This window comes from Hyla sarda, chromosome 11 (assembly GCF_029499605.1).
Source record: "Hyla sarda isolate aHylSar1 chromosome 11, aHylSar1.hap1, whole genome shotgun sequence".
Taxonomy (NCBI): Eukaryota; Metazoa; Chordata; class Amphibia; order Anura; family Hylidae; genus Hyla; species Hyla sarda.
Genome location: NC_079199.1, coordinates 37,385,250 through 37,409,531, shown reverse-complemented (window position 1 = coordinate 37,409,531; position 24,282 = coordinate 37,385,250). Strand labels below are relative to the sequence as shown.

At 48.9% G+C, this 24,282-nt stretch overlaps 1 protein-coding gene and 1 long non-coding RNA gene across 5 annotated transcripts in view; one reads left to right on the top strand and one right to left on the bottom strand.

The window, feature by feature from the left end:
- Positions 1-372: 372 nt before the first annotated feature.
- Positions 373-14,259, bottom strand: LOC130294871 (uncharacterized). The gene is made up of 4 exons (XR_008848642.1): positions 14,105-14,259; positions 7,426-7,527; positions 6,678-7,008; positions 373-905 (listed from the first exon to the last, which is right to left on the bottom strand). It is a non-coding gene; the product is annotated as an uncharacterized LOC130294871 (long non-coding RNA).
- Positions 14,260-14,523: 264 nt separating this feature from the next.
- ARID4A (AT-rich interaction domain 4A) overlaps positions 14,524-24,282 on the top strand; it is a 95,529-nt gene continuing 85,770 nt past the window's right edge. For 2 of the 4 annotated variants that reach the window (XM_056544991.1, XM_056544988.1), the window contains exons 1-2: positions 14,524-14,778; positions 24,219-24,275. In XM_056544991.1, the coding sequence (XP_056400966.1) occupies positions 24,270-24,275 (6 nt within the window). In that variant the 5' untranslated portion in view covers positions 14,524-14,778; positions 24,219-24,269. Of the gene's footprint in view, positions 14,779-14,860; positions 14,946-24,218; positions 24,276-24,282 lie in introns of those variants that run through there. The other 2 variants (XM_056544990.1, XM_056544989.1) reach the window with 2 other exon arrangements.

The window sequence follows — 24,282 nt, the reverse complement described above, 5'->3', positions numbered from 1 at the left end:
ATGATGGCATCTGCTACAGCTTTCCAGTAAGTCTGCCCAGACTGACTAGAGGTTCCTAGAAGCACCTCTGATGACAGTGTGAACAGGGCCTAGAGTCTTGTTAAAAGGCACTGTTGCATGAATTACATGGTTTAGTGCCCCACTGAGCCTGCTATAAAACACTAAGAGCATAATTTTTTTAGACCAGTGTTTCCCAACCAGGGTGCCTCCAGCTGTTGCAAAACTACAACTCCCAGCATGCCCGGACAGCCTTTGGCTGTCCGGGCATGCTGGGAGTTGTAGTTTTACAACAGCTGGAGGCACCCTGGTTGGGAAACACTGGTTTAGACTATAATAGGATTCACAATGACTTCAAAAACACATTTATTGTTGGAGAGAAATATTAAATTTTATTGGAATCTCAGAACATCACAAATACAGGAGGTGTAATCTACTCCAACAGACTGACATACAATACAAAACACCATAGTCTAGACAAAAAAAAAAGTTAAAAAAAAAATGCATCTCAGAGCAAATCTGGAACATTACAGACCGTACAGGTTAAAAACTTCACTATTTGTGACAAAAATAAGCAGATATTACCATTATGTTGTGCATTACAATTTTCATACCTTACAACAAGTAACAATTAGGAATTCCAAATTCACCCTGCCTGATGTAAATATTACAAACTTGCTAACAAAGCAAGGATTTTTTGGTCTGTGTCCCTTGTGAATTTATGTCAAACAGAAAAGAAAACAAGACCTCTTCTACACAAAACACACACTTTAGTAAACGTGGCTCCAAAATCCATGTCTGTGCATCCTACTCGACTCTTATGGTGTTTTACCTGGCCTTGGAAAGATTGCAAGGATCTAGGCGACAAATGAATTGGGTAGTTTCACCTCTTCATCTTCTAACTGTTCCTACAAAACAAGAACAAACAAAAAGACATTTAACTGGGTGCCACATCTATTCATATAGGAGGCCTCACAAAACAAGTCCTTCAGCCATGCGAGTACTGACATGGCTGGCAGAAAGCTTTTCTAGTACATTCTTCATTTTTAATCACTATAGGGGGGAGATTTATCAAAACCAGGGTAAGAGGAAAAGTTGGCAACTCAGCAACTTTTCCTCTGAACAGGTTTTGATAATTTTGGAAATTGGGTATTTTACATTTACACTGTTTGGCATCATTAAATCTTTGAGGACGGAGCCATTTTTCATAGCACTCCATTTTTCCACCCACAGACCCATATGTGGGCTTTTTTGCGCCACCAATTTTACTTTGTAATACTGTCAGTCATTTCTCAACCAAATAAAGGGCGAAACCAAAAAAAAAAAAAAAAAAAGATTTGTTAGACAAAAAATGTAAAAAAAAATTAAAAAAAAATTAAAAATGGGGGGACATTTTGTAAGTTGTCGGCTTTCGATTCTATGCAGTGCACTTTATGTAAAAAATGTCACCTTATATTTATTCTGTGGGTTATTCTGTGGCCAATAATCACGATTTTGGACATTGTCGACAATTACCTTGCTGATAATGCACCGCCACCGCCCCCTCCCCCCCCCCCCCCCCCCCGCCAGAGACCACCGCCGCCCTATTGCCTCGCCCATCCCCGGTTTTATAATTACCTGTTCTCGGTGTCCACGCTACTTCTGGCTCCTGCGACGTACTGCAGCGTCCTGTGCGATGCGCAATGACAAGTGACGTCCTCAACGTGACCGTCAGTGCGCAGTGTGACAGCTCAGGACAACGCCGGAGCCAGAAGTAGTGCGGACCCCAGGCCCAGAGAACAGGTAATTATAAAACCGGGGATGGGGGAAGGCAATGGGGCAGCGGTGGTGGATGGACTAGGAAGGACCTCAGGACAGGCAGGAGGAGAGAAGCGGGTGGCGGCGGCGGTCTCTGGACCCGCAAAAGCCGCTGCAGTTCATTGAGGGGGGGGGGGGGGGGGGGAGGAGAAATTGTGTGTAATAGCCGGAATATCGGTACAAGTTATCGGCTATCGGCCTCAAAGGTCGCAGATTATCGGTATCGGCCCTAAAAAAAGAGATATCGGTCGATCCCTAGTCCACATGATTAAAATTATACCGAACTTTCATCGGTCATCTTAGAACTGTACAAAAATTTGAATGTTTAAAATGGTCCTCTTCTGACCCCTATAAAACTTATTTTGCCACATACAGAGCTATATGAAAGCTAATTTTTGTGCCATGGTTTTTAATCGGTAATATTTTTTATGGGATATTTTTATACAATTTTTTTAGGATATGCAAAGTAACCAGATACATGCAATTTTAGACTTTGGAATGTTTGTGTACGCCATTGACCGCAGTTTAACATTTATAGTTTGGACATTTACGCACGCGGCGATACCACTTGTTTATGTTCATTTTTGTTTACATATTTTTAAATGGGAAAAGGGGGGCGATTCAAACTTTTATTAGGGAAGGGGTTAAGTCACATTTATTAACTTTTTCTACTTTTCACGCCATTTTTAGTCCCCATAGGTGATTATGACATGCAATCTTTTCATAGCATACACTGTTCAATGCTATGCCATAGCATAGATCAGTTATCTGTGCTCTGATGCTCCAGCCTGCTGAGCAGGGATGGAGCAGATAGCCCATCGGAGGGACAGGAGGCAGGTAGGGACCCTCCCCGTCCACTCAGCTGTTCGGAACACCACGATTTCACCGCAGCGGTCCCGAACAGCCCAACTGAACTGTCTGGATACTTTTTCCTTTCACTTTAGTCCGGAATTAGACACGGGTCCCGGTGGACCGACCCACTATGACCTGCACTCAGAGTGCGCGTCATTGAAGAGGAGGGGGATGAGGGCGTACAGGTACCCCCTCCGTCCCCATCAGGTTAAAGCTATATTTTAATAGTTTAGACACCTCTGCAGGTGGCAATACCAAACATTTTACTACACTGCTCAAAAAAAAATTAATGGAACACTAAGATAACATCCTAGATCTGAATAAATGAATTAATTGTATGAAATACTTTCATCTTTACATAGTTTAATGTGCTGACAACAAAATCACACAAAACTCATCAATGGAAATCAAATTTATAAACCCATGGAGGTCTGGATATGGAGTCACACTCAAAATCAAAGGGGAAAACCACACTACCGGCTGATCTAACTTTGATGTAATGTCCTTAAAACAAGTCAAAATGAGGCTCAGTAGTGTGTGTGGCCTCCATGTGCCCGTATGACCTCCCTACAATGCCTGGGCATGCTCCTGATGAGGTGGTGGATGGCCTCCTGAGGGATGTCCTCCCAGACCTGGACTAAAGCATCCGCCAACTCCTGGACAGTCTGTGGTGCAACCTGGCGTTGGTGGATGGAGCAAGACATGATGTCCCAGATGTGCTCATTCTGATTCAGGTCTGGAGAACGGGCGGGCCAGTCCATAGCATCAATGCCTTCCTCCTGCAGGAACTGCTGACACTCCAGCCACATGAGGTCTAGCATTGTCTTGCATTAGGAGACACAGGGCCAACCACACCAGCATATGGTCTCACAAGAGGTCTGAGGATCTCATCTTGGTACCTAATGGCAGTCAGGCTACCCCTGGCAAGCACATGGAGGGCTGTGTGGCCCCCCCCAAAGAAATGCAAGCCAATGCCATTACTGACCAACCGCCAAACCAGTCATGCTGGAGGATGTGGCAGGCAGCAGAACGTTCTCTACTGCATCTCCGGACTGCCACGTCTGTCACATGCTCCGTGTGAACCTGCTTTAATCTGTGAAGAGCACAGGGCGCCAGTGGAGAATTTGCCAATCTGTTCTCTGGCAAATGCCAAACATCCTGCACGGTGTTGGTCTGTAAGCACAACCCCCACCTGCTGATGTTGGGCCTTCATACCACCCTCATGGAGTCTGTTTCTGACCATATGAGTGTACACATGCACATTTGTTGCCCTCCTACGGCCTCCTCCACGTCTCCTGATGTACTGACCCGTCTCCTGGTAGCACCTCCGTGCTCTGGACACTACGCTGACAGACACAGCAAACCTTCTTGCCACAGCTCGCATTGATGTGCCATCCTGGATGAGCTGCACTACCTGAGCCACTTGTGTGGGTTGTAGACTGTCTCATGCTACCACTAGGGTGAAAGCCCCGCCAGCATTAAAAAAAAGTGACCAAAACATCAGCTGGGAAACATAGGAACTGAGAAGTGGTCTGTGGTTACCATCTGCAGAAATGCTCCTTTATTGGGGGGGGGGGGGGGGCTTGCCAATTGCCTATAATTTGATTGTCAGTGTTGCTTCCGGCGAGGTCAGTGTGATTCCACAGAAGTGTAATTGCCTTGGAGTTACATTTTGTTGTTTCAGTGTTCCCTTTCTAAAGTAAGCTTTGCTGAGCTTAACTCAAACACCAATTTAGGCTAGTAAAGTAATTCCGCTTTCCAAGTGTTCCACTTCCTTGGAGAAGTCTAGAATAAGAACATCCAGAGTCATTAGAACCTTCTGAGACGTCAGAACAACTTACAAAACTAAACTAATAGATGGTCGATTAAACTCAGGTTTGGAGGAGAATCTTGCTGTAGATTCCAGGAATATATTTACACTTCAATAGATTGTAAGAAAAACTATGTACAATTTCTGCCAAAACAGCACCACACCTGTATCATAATACATACAATCCGTGGGCATTTGCAGTGGCATTACAGAAAGACCGTGTGTTTTTCCGATCTGATACAATCCATTTATAGTTGGATTACAATATTCTGACAACAATACACTCACTTCTGGTCTTCATATGTAATACACATTGGCCCTGATTTACTATTGTAAACCTGACATGTTTTGTCAGGCTGTATGCCAGATTCTGGCGCATTGTGCCAGAAGTTGCGCCAGAATTTAAAGGAAAAAAAAAAAAAAAAACTTCCTGAGAAAACCCGGAAAAAGGGGCATGACCATCTGGAAAAGTGGGTGTTGAAAAGGGGCACTGGCCGCACGGCCCAACATTTTCACAAAAAAACATTTACTAAGATTTCCACAGAAATTGTAGAGGATTTGAGCTGAGGAATACCCCAAAGATCAGAGCATGTGTTTAAAAAAAAAAAAATTAATAAGTAGGTAAACCTTAGTAAATACTGTGGGAAAAAAAATATTGTAGGGAATTTGAACTACACAACACACTGTAAATCAGGGCCATTATACAGCACCAACATATACTGCAACATTGTACTATGGCCATCATTCACAGCAGTCTCAGTGCAGAGCCCTAGGTTTGGTCAAGCCTGATGATTTACTGTGATAAAGACTGTTCCTGGTTGTGATAGTCAAGCTTATTCTATGTATGATAAATTATGCAGCTTTTTTGCAGTTTTGATTCCTCATTTATTATTTTCTCAGGTTCTCACTATGTAATTGGAAATTCTCTTGAAAATAAATGTAACAACAACAACAGACAGGAGATCTTGAAACAAGTGAAGCATCTATTGACTGTGTGAAAACAGCTGTCATTTAAATAGGCACTGTCACTTTAAAACAAAAACCAATAACTTGACATGTTGCAGAGACACCACATTTTGATAGTTTGGGGTAAGGGTTCATACTCTGAGCGATAACAAGTCAAGAGAACAGCAAGCTTAGGCTATATTCACAAAGCAGAATTTCTGCACATCTGCACCAATCCGGGTCCGCAGTCACTTAGGGGGTTTCTGGCTTGTGGAAATTCTGCCGTTTGAATATAACCTAATTGTATGTTCACAAGGCAGAATGTGTGCGGAATTTCTATTTTAAGGAAGTGCACCACCATCTGAGACAGCACATTTCTGAGCGGTCCCAACGTTCGGCAGATTAGTCAAATGTACGGAATGTTCGCAAAGGTTTTTCCCAAGGGGACATGCCGCACATTTCCCGCCGTGTGAACCCGGCCTAAGGGATCCAAAATTCCATTAAAAATCTATGGGATTGCCTCTGTCAACAGAGCTGCTCTCCCTGCCCGTAGATTTATAGGGACAAAACCAGGGATTTATTCTGATTGCCCTATTTGGAGTGGGAATTTTTCCCCTGGTTTGGAGCAATTGGCATCAGCCTCAAAAGGTTTTTTGCCTTTATCTGGATCACCACAGTAGAGGCACAATAGGAATATAGGTTTAACTTGATAAACTTTTTTTTTTAAACAAACTTTTACAACTATATTTTAACTATTCTTTGCAGAGAATATAGAAAAAAATTGGAGCACTCACCCTTTTTCTTGAACAGGTTTTTATTTCATCACTGATGCGACATGACACGGTAGGAGCAGGGTAGACGGGTGCGGACTGGAGCGCTGCCCCACCTGGGTCCCCTCAGCCTCCAGTCCGCACCCGTCTACCCTGCTCCTACCGTGTCATGTCGCATCAGTGATGAAATAAAAACCTGTTCAAGATAAAGGGTGAGTGCTCCAATTTTTTCTATATTCTCTGCGAATATTAATTTATGAACTTTAACTATCTGTGAGCACCACCCACTGAACATTATACACAGGCCATTCAGCTTAAGAACTGTTTAAGCATGAACTGCATTTCTTTCTAATATCTCCTATATATGTCTAAAACAGGAGGCTCTTGTGCCAGTGTCTAAACTCTGCTCTATACATATATTTTAACTATATCTGGAAGACTGAACATTCAGATCCCAACCGATCTGAACTTTGACATGTCAAGAGGGTTTAAGGGTTTTCAAATACCTGTATGGCACCATCCAAAAGGCTTCCCCATGTGAGCTTCGCACTAGCTGCCATTGTTCAGCACCCAAAGTCCTCATGTTTTCATGTGCAGGCAAGTCTCCTGGCATCTTGGTAGTAACTGAGGTCACAGGTGACAGCAGGGCAGCACTCCAAAGAGACATCTGTTTGTAGCATGGCTTGTCCTTTCCAATCCTCAACTTTCCCCGTTTCTTTGTGCCTCTTCTACATAAGTGCGACAGCACATAGGAAACTGATGGATGGAAGTTTTCTGGGGGAGTACTTGTCCGCACTGGATGATCTTGATGTTAAGCCCACTCGTGTAAATTTTTATCTGAAAAATAGTCTGACTTAATACAATATTTTTATAAGACATGAAGGTATTTTATGGAAAGTTAAGTAACATTTTGAGGCTTTTCCTAACACTAGTGATGAGATCTATAGCTTTGCTCTACGGTGTGCTTTCTGCTGTTAGGGTATGGTTTTTACGGTTAATATCAGTAACTAGTTAATTCTTAATGCAGATTTCTCTGGCTTCTAATGGCTAATCTACAGAATACAAACAATCTGCAATGGAAGTCTATGGGAATGCCTAAAAGCTTTTGTCACAGAACTGAATCTGAACATACCCTAACTTAAGTGTGCAGACGTTTTTGCCCTTTCCCCATTAAAGGGAATCTGTCAGCTGCAATTCACATTCCTAACTGCTGACATGGTTACATAGCTGTTAGAGCAAGAAGACACATGGTACCTTTCATATTTCATGCCTGTGCTTTCAAAGTGTAGGAGTTAAAGCCCTCAGCACTTCAGGGGTTTGGGAAAGCCTCTGACACTTCGCACTAGAGAATAAAATCTGAAACATTGGAAATAAATAAAAAAAATTTATAGTCCTTGTTCAGTCTGTCCTGTAATATCACTAACTATTAAATTGCAGAATTTTTTTATTTTTTTACCAGTTTTGCTTATTGTGTCAACCCACACAAATTCTCTTAGGTCAGAATAGTTTCAGTAAGATAGTTTAAAGGGGCACGGCAGTACAACAAATATTCACTCACCTTTCACATTCCCTGTAGTTTATTAAGTGGGCCACAAAGATGACACTACATAGTTTAAACTAGAGATGAGCGAACTTCGATTTGTCACGACCTTCTCGGCTCGGCAGTTGATGACTTTTCCTGCATAAATTAGTTCAGCTTTATGGTGGGCTGGAAGAGGTGGATACAGTCCTAGGAGACTCTTTCCTAGGACTGTATCCACCTTTTCCAGCCCACCGGAGCACCTGAAGGCTGAACTAATTTACGCAGGATAAGTCATCAACTGCCGAGCCGAGAAGTTGGTGACGAATCGAATTTACTGTAAGTTCGCTCATCTCTAGTTTAAAAAACAGTGTTTCCCAACCAGGGTGCCTCCAGATGTTGCAAAACTACAACTCCCAGCATGCCTGGACAGCCTTTGGCTGTCCAGGCATTCTGGGCGTTGTAGTTTTGCAACACCTGGAGGCACCCTGGTTTGGGAACACTGGTTTAAACACTGCTACTGGTGGCTGTGATCATGTACCAGATTCTGTACATCATCGCTCCAGTATGGGAATAGAGATCTGTCAGGGGAACACAGGGACAGTGATGGGTATCTGTTTTTTGTTTAGGAATTTGCCTTTATACTGTGTCAGAAACCACTTTTGCGGGAGATTATCAAAATCTGTGCAGAGGAAAAGTTGCCCATAGTAACAATCACTTCCTTTATTTTCCAGAGGCCTTGTCAAAAATGAAAAGGGATCTGATTTTTTGCTATGGGCAACTTTTCCTCTGCCAGGGTTGTGATAAATATCTCCCTTTGAGAGGTACCTGTGCTTTCTTTTTTTTTATAAAAATTACAACCTTTTGATATGATGTTGAGACATATCAAAGTTTATATTATATCAATTGGCGTCTGAGTTCTGAGAGATTAGATCCTAACCAATCATGATACAGATCTGGGAAAAGTGTGTGTTTAGCACATTCTCTCTCGACTGTCAGTCTATAGTGCCGTACAGGTCTCAGACTGTGCTCTCCCAACTTGTTCAGGACTAAATAAGACCAATAAGAACTTTTAAAATGTCCAAGTTTCTTCTCAATTGAGAGGCACACTGACATGGGATGGATGTGAAGATTCTACCCCAAAAATCCATAGCAATTAACAATACAGTAAGTGAGAATGTGTTTTCAAAACCTTGTTCACACATAGAGGAGGAGGGGGGGGGGGGGGGAATATTCCTAGCAAGCTAATTACACTGCAAAAAGATTAAGCTGTCCATATAGATTTAATTAATGCGATCTGATAAATTATGGTAGGGTCATCTTGCCATCTAATGTGTATGGCAGTGTTCTTTAAAGGAGATATCCAGTGCTGAAAAACGTATCCCCTATCCTAAAGGATAGGGGATAAGTTTCAGGGCGCAGGGGGGGGTCCAACCACTGGGGCCCCTGCGAGCTCACGTATGGGGCCCCAGCAGCCCCCGGGAAATGGGCGTGTTGACCACCACACGATGAAGTGGCTGACACGCCCCCTCAATACAACTATGGCAGGGTTGAAGCGCTGCCTTCGGCAATCTACGGCTCTGCCATAGTGATGTATTGAGGGGGCGTGTCAGCCGCCACTTCGTGTGGTAGTCGACACCCGCTATCTGGCCAGCGAGCTAGGGCCCCCAGCGATCTTAAAACTTATCCCCTATCCTTAGGATAGGGGATAAGTTTTTCAGCACTGGACTACCTCTAAACAGATCACCGGCGGTTGCAAAACTACATCTCCCAACATACCCAGACAGCCAAAAGCTGTCTAGGCATGCTGAGAGTTGCAGTTCTGCAACATCTGGAGGCATCTCCTTTGGAAAACACTGGTGTATGGTGATATTCTCACAACAGATGTTTGAAGTAGTGTCAGACATGTTAGATTTTAACAGGAGTCTCATTTAGAGGGCACGTATGTGGGGTGGGGGAGGAATCAGGAGAAATGGGTGTTCATCTAAAACAGGGGTCTCAAACTGGCATGAAACACTGCCCTAGTCACATACACACAACTGTATAGTGGACCTCATTTACTATTGCAAACCCGACATGTTTTGTCGGGTTGTGCGCCAGTAATTCTGTCTGCGCCAGAATTGAAAAAAATAAAAATAAAAAAAAAACAGACTAACTCTCCATTTTGCTTAGAAAACTCAAAAAGGGTATGTCTGATGGGAAAAGGGGGAGTGATCTCTGAAAAGGGGCGTGTCCCCGACATTTTCACAAAAACCCAACATTTACTATGGTTTCCACATAAAATGTGGTGGATTTTAGCTGAGGAAAACCAGACAGATCAGAGCATGTGTAAAAATAAAAAAGCTAAATGTAGAGAAACCTTAGTAAATACCGTGGAAAATAAATTGTAGGGAATTAAAACCCACAAAGAAACCTACACAAAACTCTTAGTAAATGACGGCCAGTGTGCGCATGTGTTCTGAATGGGGAGAAAGTCACTGCCAGACTTACCTAACAAAAGGCTCAAGTAGTTGAAATCCAACATGTCTTCCCTGGAAACTGCTGTCCGGAAGCATCTGGAGGCCCCACCATGTACAATAGATGACTGACTGGTCCTGCTAAGATCTGCAGCTGTAGCAGACACTTCTATAATGTGCTATTCTAGGGCAGTATTCTAAGGTTATGTTCGCACCGAAGAATTTCCTTAGTGGATGTGCACCATTCAAACCAGCATTTATGCAACACAAACTGATTTTGCTTCTATTTTATTCACATTAATTAAATGGCACTTTGTTTGCTGATTCTAATTAAAGAATGAACATGTTAATTATTTCGGAAGAACTGGGACCCGCAGCAAAAATTCTGCTGTAAAAGCTATGAACGTCTGCTGCAAGCGGAATTCAATGAATTTCTGTATCGAAATTGAACAGAGGGTCCATTTCACAGCAGAAATTCTAATACACCGGCTGGTATTATTCGGTGTAGGACTCCATGAGAACGAGCTGTCTCAATTGACTACGTGTTGCCTAGTGGATTCCGCCGAAAGAATGAACATTCTGATTTTTTGCAGCAGAAGCTCAGTAGTGTGCAGTGCAGCAGAATCTACTGAAAACAATGGAAGGCTGCTGCACCAGAATTTTTGATGCCTAGTTCTTTCCATAGCAATGAGCACAGCTTTCACTTTAGCAGAGTAAAAGGTTGTTTTTTGTCACAGACCTGTGTAAAGCAGTGGTCTCAAACTGTGGCACTCCAGATGTTGCAAGACTTTAACTCTGTTGGCTGTGCAGGCATACTGGGAGTTGTAGTTTTGCAACAGCTGGAGGCACTCTGGTTGGGAAACACTGCACCAAACCTTTCCATTCACATGTGATTGCTAATGAATGATAGCTGGGTTGTAATTGGTTGCTATGCAGATTTCTGATAACATCTATTTGAATAACGGTTTTCCCCACAGTAACCAATCACAGCAAAGCAGTCAGGCCATATTCGGATGCTGAGAAGTGAAAGTCGCGGTGTGACTAGAGTGTTATATTTATCTGCTCCAAAGTGTCGTGTATAAGCCGGGGTCAGGCCTCTACACCGCCGGTACAATGTAGTGTATAAGCCGGGGTCAGGCCTCTACACCGCCGGTACAATGTAGTGTATAAGCCGGGGGTCAGGCCCCTACACCGCCGGTACAATGTAGTGTATAAGCCGGGGGTCAGGCCCCTACACCGCCGGTACAATGTAGTGTATAAGCCGGGGTCAGGCCCCTACACCGCCGGTACAATGTAGTGTATAAGCCGGGGTCAGGCCTCTACACCGCCGGTACAATGTAGTGTATAAGCCGGGGTCAGGCCTCTACACCGCCGGTACAATGTAGTGTATAAGCCGGGGTCAGGCCCCTACACCGCCGGTACAATGTATAGTGTATAAGCCGGGGTCAGGCCCCTACACCGCCGGTACAATGTATAGTGTATAAGCCAGGGTCAGGCCCCTACACCGCCGGTACAATGTATAGTGTATAAGCCAGGGTCAGGCCCCTACACCGCCGGTACAATGTATAGTGTATAAGCCGGGGTCAGGCCCCTACACCGCCGGTACAATGTATAGTGTATAAGCCGGGGTCAGGCCCCTACACCGCCGGTACAATGTATAGTGTATAAGCCGGGGTCAGGCCCCTACACCGCCGGTACAATGTATAGTGTATAAGCCGGGGTCAGGCCCCTACACCGCCGGTACAATGTATAGTGTATAAGCCGGGGTCAGGCCCCTACACCGCCGGTACAATGTATAGTGTATAAGCCGGGGTCAGGCCTCTACACCGCCGGTACAATGTAGTGTATAAGCCGGGGTCAGGCCTCTACACCGCCGGTACAATGTAGTGTATAAGCCGGGGTCAGGCCCCTACACCGCCGGTACAATGTAGTGTATAAGCCGGGGTCAGGCCCCTACACCGCCGGTACAATGTAGTGTATAAGCCGGGGTCAGGCCCCTACACCGCCGGTACAATGTAGTGTATAAGCCGGGGTCAGGCCTCTACACCGCCGGTACAATGTAGTGTATAAGCCGGGGTCAGGCCTCTACACCGCCGGTACAATGTATAGTGTATAAGCCGGGGTCAGGCCCCTACACCGCCGGTACAATGTAGTGTATAAGCCGGGGTCAGGCCCCTACACCGCCGGTACAATGTAGTGTATAAGCCGGGGTCAGGCCCCTACACCGCCGGTACAATGTAGTGTATAAGCCGGGGTCAGGCCCCTACACCGCCGGTACAATGTAGTGTATAAGCCGGGGTCAGGCCTCTACACCGCCGGTACAATGTAGTGTATAAGCCGGGGTCAGGCCTCTACACCGCCGGTACAATGTATAGTGTATAAGCCGGGGTCAGGCCTCTACACCGCCGGTACAATGTATAGTGTATAAGCCGGGGTCAGGCCCCTACACCGCCGGTACAATGTATAGTGTATAAGCCGGGGTCAGGCCCCTACACCGCCGGTACAATGTATAGTGTATAAGCCGGGGTCAGGCCTCTACACCGCCGGTACAATGTAGTGTATAAGCCGGGGTCAGGCCTCTACACCGCCGGTACAATGTAGTGTATAAGCCGGGGTCAGGCCCCTACACCGCCGGTACAATGTAGTGTATAAGCCGGGGTCAGGCCCCTACACCGCCGGTACAATGTAGTGTATAAGCCGGGGTCAGGCCCCTACACCGCCGGTACAATGTAGTGTATAAGCCGGGGTCAGGCCTCTACACCGCCGGTACAATGTATAGTGTATAAGCCGGGGTCAGGCCCCTACACCGCCGGTACAATGTAGTGTATAAGCCGGGGTCAGGCCCCTACACCGCCGGTACAATGTAGTGTATAAGCCGGGGTCAGGCCCCTACACCGCCGGTACAATGTAGTGTATAAGCCGGGGTCAGGCCCCTACACCGCCGGTACAATGTAGTGTATAAGCCGGGGTCAGGCCCCTACACCGCCGGTACAATGTATAGTGTATAAGCCGGGGTCAGGCCCCTACACCGCCGGTACAATGTAGTGTATAAGCCGGGGTCAGGCCCCTACACCGCCGGTACAATGTATAGTGTATAAGCCGGGGTCAGGCCCCTACACCGCCGGTACAATGTAGTGTATAAGCCGGGGTCAGGCCTCTACACCGCCGGTACAATGTATAGTGTATAAGCCGGGGTCAGGCCCCTACACCGCCGGTACAATGTAGTGTATAAGCCGGGGGTCAGGCCTCTACACCGCCGGTACAATGTAGTGTATAAGCCGGGGTCAGGCCTCTACACCGCCGGTACAATGTAGTGTATAAGCCGGGGTCAGGCCTCTACACCGCCGGTACAATGTAGTGTATAAGCCGGGGTCAGGCCTCTACACCGCCGGTACAATGTAGTGTATAAGCCGGGGTCAGGCCCCTACACCGCCGGTACAATGTAGTGTATAAGCCGGGGTCAGGCCCCTACACCGCCGGTACAATGTATAGTGTATAAGCCGGGGTCAGGCCTCTACACCGCCGGTACAATGTATAGTGTATAAGCCGGGGTCAGGCCTCTACACCGCCGGTACAATGTATAGTGTATAAGCCGGGGTCAGGCCTCTACACCGCCGGTACAATGTATAGTGTATAAGCCGGGGTCAGGCCCCTACACCGCCGGTACAATGTATAGTGTATAAGCCGGGGTCAGGCCTCTACACCGCCGGTACAATGTAGTGTATAAGCCGGGGTCAGGCCTCTACACCGCCGGTACGTGAGCACTGCCGCCCGCCAGTCACCACACATCCGGACAGCACAGAGTTAACCGCAGACGGAAGCCCGGCTCCTTTGACAGTCACGACTTCCTGTGACGCTGCTGACGTCACCTCAGCAAATGGATTCCATTGCCAACAACGTCACAGCCTTCACATGACCTCTGTGCTCCCTCACAATAGTATATCTTACCGATACATACCCCTACGGCGTCCGCACCGACAATACATCTTGAGGGGACAGTAATAAAGGCAGTCCTGCCCGTCTCCATGGCGTCTACCGGTCCTCCGGAGCCTTATGCCTCCCGGTACGCTCGCTCCTCCTGCTCGTCTAAGCATAAAATGGGAAACATCCCCTTTACAAAATGGCGCTGAGCCCTTTGGCAGGCGCATGCGCTCTGGCTCAAAGCGCGCACCAGTCCCCACCCCCTTGCGCAGCCCTTTCAGCTTGCTCTAAACTCGGCTTTAGTTCCGTTTCCAGGAAACAGGGCAGCCAATCGGATGACAGCGACGGCATCTTCGCTCAATTCTGTCAACAAATCAGCGTGCTTGTAACTTCATCCGGATCCTCACTATCCAATGGCAGCTAGAGAGGGACTGTCTTCGCGGAAAGCCGCCCAATGAGCGGCCCTGACCACAAGGAGCCAATCAGCGGACGAAATGCAACTACCTGTATCCCTGACAGCCAATGACGTTTATTCCTTGGCACAGCCAATGAGCGGCATGAGGCCTTTGACCAATCAGGCGCTGTGTCTGCTCCCCACGGCATGACGAGAAGCCAATGGTCTTCGGAGAAGGATTGGTTCTGCTCAACAGCTTGTTATTTCGTTTATTGCTTGCAGTTCCGTGCAAGTGGGGAGTTGTAGGAGCCGAGTGTGTGAGTGAAACTTTCACCCGTTTTGGGGTCACTTTCCGGTCCCGGGGGTGCGTAGTGGGGGACGGAGGACGGTGATGGTGCTGCTGCTGGTTGAAGGGGGGGCGGGATCCTAGAGCTCGGGGCATCCGGCTTGGCCGAGACCTGACTTCTCAGGCGAGAGTTTGAAGGTATGTGCCGGGGCTGGGGATTGAATGGTAGGTGGTTGTGGAGCGCCGAGGTGTGAGGAGGATGTGGAGGAGACGACGAGGGAAGTGCGGGGAAGTGTCTGCGGACGGAGATCTGACGGCGCCGGGGTGGGGGGCACCTGGCATATGGGGAGTCTGCCCGGGTTAGAAGCCGGGGGTATGAGGGCCCTGGGCACCCGAGCTGCCCCATACACACCTGGGGAACTTGTTCCTGAGGAGGATGCGGGAGGCCGGGGTGACGGCTCTGACATGAGCTCCGATCCGGCCAGCAATGGCGACCTGACATTCCGCCGTCTGGATGAGGGAAGCCTCCCCCCGCACAAAGCCCGGGACCCCCTATCCTACAGACCACCCGCACCCCACAACATGCCGGGGACCCCCCCTATCCTACAGACCACCCGCACCCCACAACATCCACATCATGCCGGGGACCCCCCTATCCTACAGACCACCCGCACCCCACAACATGCCGGGGACCCCCCTATCCTACAGACCACCCGCACCCCACAACATCCACATCATGCCGGGGACCCCCTGTCCTACAGACCACCCGCACCCCACAACATCCACATCATGCCGGGGACCCCCTGTCCTACAGACCACCCGCACCCCACAACATGCCGGGGACCCCCCTATCCTACAGACCACCCGCACCCCACAACATCCACATCATGCCGGGGACCCCCCTATCCTACAGACCACCCGCACCCCACAGCATGCCGGGGACCCCCCTATCCTACAGACCACCCTCACCCCACAACATCCTCATCATGGCGGGGACCCCCCCCATCCTACAGACCACCCTCACCCCACAACATGCCGGGACCCCCTATCCTACAGACCACCCTCACCCCACAACATGCCGGGACCCCCCTATCCTACAGACCATCCTCACCCCACAACATCCACATCATGCCGGGGACCCCCCTATCCTACAGACCACCCACAACATCCACATCATGCCGGGGACCCCCCCCTATCCTACAGACCACCCACACCCCACAACATCCACATCATGCCGGGGACCCCCTATCCTACAGACCACCCACAACATCCACATCATGCCGGGGACCCCCTATCCTACAGACCACCCACAACATCCACATCATCCGCATCATGCCGTGGACCCCCTATTCTACAGACCACCCTCACCCCACATCATGCCGGGGACCCCCTATCCTACAGACCACCCTCACCCCACATCATGCCGAGGACCCCCTATCCTACAGACCACCCACACCCCACATCATCCACATCATGCCGGGACCCCCCTATCCTACAGACCACCCACAACATCCACATCATGCCGGGACCCCCCTATCCTACAGACCACCCTCACCCCACAACATCCACTTCATGCCGGGGACCCCCTATCCTACAGACCATCCTCACCCCACAACATCCACATCATGCCGGGGACCCCCTATCCTACAGACCACCCACAACATCCACATCATGCCGGGGACCCCCTATCCTACAGACTACCCACAACATCCACATCATGCCAGGGACCCCCTATCCTACAGACCATCCTCACCCCACAACATCCACATCATGCCGGGGACCCCCTATCCTACAGACCACCCACAACATCCACATCATGCCGGGACCCCCCTATCCTACAGACCATCCACATCATGCCGGGACCCCCCTATCCTACAGACCATCCTCACCCCACAACATCCACATCATGCTGGGGACCCCCTATCCTACAGACCACCCACAACATCCACATCATGCCGGGACCCCCCTATCCTACAGACCATCCACATCATGCCGGGACCCCCCTATCCTACAGACCACCCTCACCCCACAATATCCACATCATGCCGAGACCCCCCCTATCCTACAGACCACCCTCACCCCACAACATCCGCATCAAGCCGGGACCCCCCTATCCTACAGACCACCCACAACATCCACATCATGCCGGGACCCCCCTATCCTACAGACCACCCTCACCCCACAACATCCACTTCATGCCGGGGACCCCCTATCCTACAGACCATCCTCACCCCACAACATCCACATCATGCCGGGGATCCCCTATCCTACAGACCACCCTCACCCCACAACATCCACATCATGCCGAGACCCCCCTATCCTACAGACCACCCTCACCCCACAACATCCGCATCATGCTGGGACCCCCCTATCCTACAGACCACCCACAACATCCACATCATGCCGGGGACCCCCTTCATCTCCTACAGAACCTCACATCATTCTGGGCACCCCTCTCCTGCCCTCACCACCTGTACCATGCTGAGACCTCCCTCTATCTCCACATCAACAGTGCCAAAGACCCCTCATCTCCTATAGACCCCAGACCACCCTTATCCCTACACCACCTGCAAGATCCCAGGGACCCCTCATCTCCTCCTCACAACCCACATAATGTTAAGGACCCCCTCCCAACATTCCAGGGTCGCCTCATCTAATCAAGACCACCCTTATCCTCACGTCACCCTTAACTTTCCAGGGACCTTCTTCATGCCTCACCACCAACATCATGCCAGAGACCCCCTTATCCCAACACCACCTGCGTCATCGCAGGGACCCCTCATCTCCTCCTCACCACCCACATGTTAAGCACCCCCTCCCAACATTCCATGGTTGCCTCATGTAATATAGACCCCCAGATCATCTTTATCCTCATGTCACCCTTAACTTGCCTGGGACCTTCTTATTACCACACCACCAGCATTATACCAGGGACCTTCTTATCACCACACCACCAGCATCATACCAGGGACCTTCTTATCACCACACCACCAGCATTATACCAGGGACCTTCTTATCACCACACCACCAGCATCATACCAGGGACCTTCTTATTACCACACCACCAGCATCATACCAGGGACCTTCTTATTACCACACCACCAGCATCATACCAGGGACCTTCTTATTACCACACCACCAGCATCATACCAGGGACCTTCTTATTACCACACCACCAGCATTATACCAGGGACCTTCTTATTACCACACCACCAGCATCATACCAGGGACCTTCTTATCACCACACCACCAGCATCATACCAGGGACCTTCTTATTACCACACCACCAGCATTATACCAGGGACCTTCTTATCACCACACCACCAGCATCATACCAGGGACCTTCTTATTACCACACCACCAGCATTATACCAGGGACCTTATCACCACACCACCAGCATTATACCAGGGACCTTCTTATCACCACACCACCAGCATCATACCAGGGACCTTCTTATTACCACACCACCAGCATCATACCAGGGACCTTCTTATTACCACACCACCAGCATCATACCAGGGACCTTCTTATCACCACACCACCAGTATCATACCAGGGACCTTCTTATCACCACACCACCAGCATCATACCAGGGACCTTCTTATTACCACACCACCAGCATCATACCAGGGACCTTCTTAATACCACACCACCAGCATCATACCAGGGACCTTCTTATTACCACACCACCAGCATTATACCAGGGACCTTCTTATCACCACACCACCAGCATCATACCAGGGACCTTCTTATCACCACACCACCAGCATCATACCAGGGACCTTCTTATTACCACACCACCAGCATTATACCAGGGACCTTCTTATTATCACACCACCAGCATCATACCAGGGACCTTCTTATTACCACACCACCAGCATCATACCAGGGACCTTCTTATCACCACACCACCAGCATTATACCAGGGACCTTCTTATCACCACACCACCAGCATTATACCAGGGACCTTCTTATCACCACACCACCAGCATTATACCAGGGACCTTCTTATTACCACACCACCTGCATTATACCAGGGACCTTCTTATTACCACACCACCTGCATTATACCAGGGACCTTCTTATTATCACACCACCTGCATCATACCAGGGACCTTCTTATCACCACACCACCAGCATCATACCAGGGACCTTCTTATTACCACACCACCAGCATTATACCAGGGACCTTCTTATTACCACACCACCTGCATCATACCAGGGACCTTCTTATTACCACACCACCAGCATTATACCAGGGACCTTATCACCACACCACCAGCATTATACCAGGGACCTTCTTATTACCACACCACCAGCATCATACCAGGGACCTTCTTATTACCACACCACCAGCATCATACCAGGGACCCTCTTATTACCACACCACCAGCATCATACCAGGGACCTTCTTATCACCACACCACCAGCATCATACCAGGGACCTTCTTATTACCACACCACCAGCATTATACCAGGGACCTTCTTAATACCACACCACCAGCATCATACCGGGGACCTTCTTATTACCACACCACCAGCATCATACCAGGGACCTTCTTATTACCACACCACCAGCATCATACCAGGGACCTTCTTATCACCACACCACCAGCATCATACCAGGGACCTTCTTATCACCACACCACCAGCATCATACCAGGGACCTTCTTATTACCACACCACCTGCATCATACCAGGGACCTTCTTATCACCACACCACCAGCATCATACCAGGGACCTTCTTATTACCACACCACCAGCATTATACCAGGGACCTTCTTATTACCACACCACCAGCATTATACCAGGGACCTTCTTAATACCACACCACCAGCATCATACCGGGGACCTTCTTATTACCACACCACCAGCATCATACCAGGGACCTTCTTATTACCACACCACCAGCATCATACCAGGGACCTTCTTATCACCACACCACCAGCATCATACCAGGGACCTTCTTATCACCACACCACCAGCATTATACCAGGGACCTTCTTATTACCACACCACCAGCATCATACCAGGGACCTTCTTATCACCACACCACCAGCATCATACCAGGGACCTTATTACCACACCACCAGCATCATACCAGGGACCTTCTTATTACCACACCACCAGCATTATACCAGGGACCTTCTTATTACCACACCACCTGCATCATACCAGGGACCTTCTTATCACCACACCACCAGCATCATACCAGGGACCTTCTTATTACCACACCACCTGCATCATACCAGGGACCTTCTTATCACCACACCACCAGCATCATACCAGGGACCTTCTTATCACCACACCACCTGCATCAGGCAAAGGACCCTCTAATCGCTACACCAGGGACCTCTTATTTTACCTTGTGTGGTAGGAGTTGTCAGGTGACGGGCACCATACATTGTGTGGTAGTTGTCAGGTGACGGGCACCATACATTGTGTGGTAGGAGTTGTCAGGTGACGGGCACCATACATTGTGTGGTAGGAGTTGTCAGGTGACGGGCACCATACATTGTGTGGTAGAAGTTGTCAGGTGACGGGCACCATACATTGTGTGGTAGGAGTTGTCAGGTGACGGGCACCATACATTGTGTGGTAGGAGTTGTCAGGTGACGGGCACCATACATTGTGTGGTAGAAGTTGTCAGGTGACGGGCACCATACATTGTGTGGTAGTTGTCCGGTGACGGGCACTATACATTGTGTGGTAGGAGTTGTCAGGTGACGGGCACTATACATTGTGTGGTAGGAGTTGTCAGGTGACGGGCACCATACATTGTGTGGTGGGAGTTGTCAGGTGACGGGCACCATACATTGTGTGGTAGTTGTCAGGTGACGGGCACTATACATTGTGTGGTGGGAGTTGTCAGGTGACGGGCACTATACATTGTGTGGTGGGAGTTGTCAGGTGACGGGCACCATACATTGTGTGGTGGGAGTTGTCAGGTGACGGGCACTATACATTGTGTGGTGGGAGTTGTCAGGTGACGGGCACTATACATTGTGTGGTAGGAGTTGTCAGGTGACGGGCACTATACATTGTGTGGTGGGAGTTGTCAGGTGATGGGCACTATACATTGTGTGGTAGGAGTTGTCAGGTGACGGGCACTATACATTGTGTGGTAGGAGTTGTCAGGTGACGGGCACTATACATTGTGTGGTAGGAGTTGTCAGGTGACGGGCACTATACATTGTGTGGTAGGAGTTGTCAGGTGACGGGCACTATACATTGTGTGGTAGGAGTTGTCAGGTGACGGGCACTATACATTGTGTGGTAGGAGTTGTCAGGTGACGGGCACTATACATTGTGTGGTGGGAGTTGTCAGGTGACGGGCACTATACATTGTGTGGTGGGAGTTGTCAGGTGACGGGCACTATACATTGTGTGGTGGGAGTTGTCAGGTGACGGGCACTATACATTGTGTGGTAGGAGTTTTCAGGTGACGGGCACTATACATTGTGTGGTAGGAGTTTTCAGGTGGCGGGCACTATACATTGTGTGGTAGGAGTTGTCAGGTGACGGGCACCATACATTGTGTGGTAGGAGTTGTCAGGTGTCAGGCACTATACATTGTGTGGTAGGAGTTGTCAGGTGACGGGCACCATACATTGTGTGGTGGGAGTTGTCAGGTGACGGGCACTATACATTGTGTGGTAGGAGTTGTCAGGTGACGGGCACCATACATTGTGTGGTAGTTGTCAGGTGACGGGCACTATACATTGTGTGGTAGGAGTTTTCAGGTGACGGGCACTATACATTGTGTGGTGGGAGTTGTCAGGTGACGGGCACTATACATTGTGTGGTGGGAGTTGTCAGGTGACGGGCACTATACATTGTGTGGTGGGAGTTGTCAGGTGACGGGCACTATACATTGTGTGGTGGGAGTTGTCAGGTGACGGGCACTATACATTGTGTGGTAGGAGTTGTCAGGTGTCGGGCACTATACATTGTGTGGTAGGAGTTTTCAGGTGACGGGCACTATACATTGTGTGGTAGGAGTTGTCAGGTGATGGGCACTATACATTGTGTGGTAGTTGTCAGGTGACGGGCACTATACATTGTGTGGTAGGAGTTGTCAGGTGACGGGCACTATACATTGTGTGGTAGGAGTTGTCAGGTGTCGGGCACTATACATTGTGTGGTAGGAGTTTTCAGGTGACGGGCACTATACATTGTGTGGTAGGAGTTGTCAGGTGACGGGCACTATACATTGTGTGGTAGGAGTTTTCAGGTGACGGGCACTATACATTGTGTGGTAGGAGTTTTCAGGTGGCGGGCACTATACATTGTGTGGTAGGAGTTGTCAGGTGACGGGCACCATACATTGTGTGGTAGGAGTTGTCAGGTGTCAGGCACTATACATTGTGTGGTAGGAGTTGTCAGGTGACGGGCACCATACATTGTGTGGTGGGAGTTGTCAGGTGACGGGCACTATACATTGTGTGGTAGGAGTTGTCAGGTGACGGGCACCATACATTGTGTGGTAGTTGTCAGGTGACGGGCACTATACATTGTGTGGTAGGAGTTTTCAGGTGACGGGCACTATACATTGTGTGGTGGGAGTTGTCAGGTGACGGGCACTATACATTGTGTGGTGGGAGTTGTCAGGTGACGGGCACTATACATTGTGTGGTAGGAGTTGTCAGGTGACGGGCACTATACATTGTGTGGTAGGAGTTGTCAGGTGTCGGGCACTATACATTGTGTGGTAGGAGTTTTCAGGTGACGGGCACTATACATTGTGTGGTAGGAGTTGTCAGGTGATGGGCACTATACATTGTGTGGTAGTTGTCAGGTGACGGGCACTATACATTGTGTGGTAGGAGTTGTCAGGTGACGGGCACTATACATTGTGTGGTAGGAGTTGTCAGGTGTCGGGCACTATACATTGTGTGGTAGGAGTTTTCAGGTGACGGGCACTATACATTGTGTGGTAGGAGTTGTCAGGTGACGGGCACTATACATTGTGTGGTGGGAGTTGTCAGGGGACGGGCACTATACATTGTGTGGTGGGAGTTGTCAGGTGACGGGCACTATACATTGTGTGGTAGGAGTTGTCAGGTGACGGGCACCATACATTGTGTGGTAGTTGTCAGGTGACGGGCACTATACATTGTGTGGTAGGAGTTGTCAGGTGACGGGCACTATACATTGTGTGGTAGGAGTTGTCAGGTGACGGGCACTATACATTGTGTGGTAGGAGTTGTCAGGTGACGGGCACTATACATTGTGTGGTAGGAGTTGTCAGGTGACGGGCACTATACATTGTGTGGTAGTTGTCAGGTGACGGGCACTATACATTGTGTGGTGGGAGTTGTCAGGTGACGGGCACCATACATTGTGTGGTGGGAGTTGTCAGGTGACGGGCACTATACATTGTGTGGTAGGAGTTGTCAGGTGACGGGCACCATACATTGTGTGGTAGGAGTTGTCAGGTGACGGGCACTATACATTGTCTGGGAGTTGTCAGGTGACGGGCACTATACATTGTGTGGTAGGAGTTGTCAGGTGACGGGCACCATACATTGTGTGGTAGGAGTTGTCAGGTGACGGGCACTATACATTGTCTGGGAGTTGTCAGGTGACGGGCACTATACATTGTGTGGTAGGAGTTGTCAGGTGACGGGCACCATACATTGTGTGGTAGGAGTTGTCAGGTGACGGGCACTATACATTGTCTGGGAGTTGTCAGGTGACGGGCACCATACATTGTGTGGTGGGAGTTGTCAGGTGACGGGCACTATACATTGTGTGGTAGGAGTTGTCAGGTGACGGGCACCATACATTGTGTGGTAGGAGTTGTCAGGTGTCGGGCACTATACATTGTGTGGTAGGAGTTGTCAGGTGACGGGCACCATACATTGTGTGGTAGGAGTTGTCAGGTGACGGGCACTATACATTGTCTGGGAGTTGTCAGGTGACGGGCACTATACATTGTGTGGTAGGAGTTGTCAGGTGACTGGCACCATACAGTGCAGTGTTCGGTAGGAAAAGACAAGCTTTGGGCACCATTCTGTTACCTGTGAAACTGATACATACTGGGGTCTTCATTGTTATTTGTTAGGGGCCTTATAGGTGTTATTTGGGCAATCAGTAGTAGCCCACTGTGAAGATCAGCGTCCCCCGTTGAACTGCATACGTATTTGTGGCACATGTTTATTATGCATCAGTTCTGCCCCAGGACAGACAGGAGGTGACTAACCAGCAATACCAGAGAGAGTCCATAAGGCAGTGTGTCCCAACCAGGGTGCCTCCAGCTGTTGCAAAACTACAACTCCCAGCATGCCCGGACAGCCGAAGGCTGTCCGGGCATGCTGGGAGTTGTAGTTTTGCAGCAGCTGGAGGCACCCTGGTTGGGACACACTGCCTTTAAAGAGCATAGTGATTGTAAATGTTCTGTCTAGTTCAGGGCAGTGGGAATAACACTGTTGTCATAGGTAACATTTGTGTCTTCTTCTTCTTTGCAGTTGTAGTGAAGACAAATCTTCGAGCTGGAATCCCTCAAATAACCTTCAACGATGAAGGTAAGAC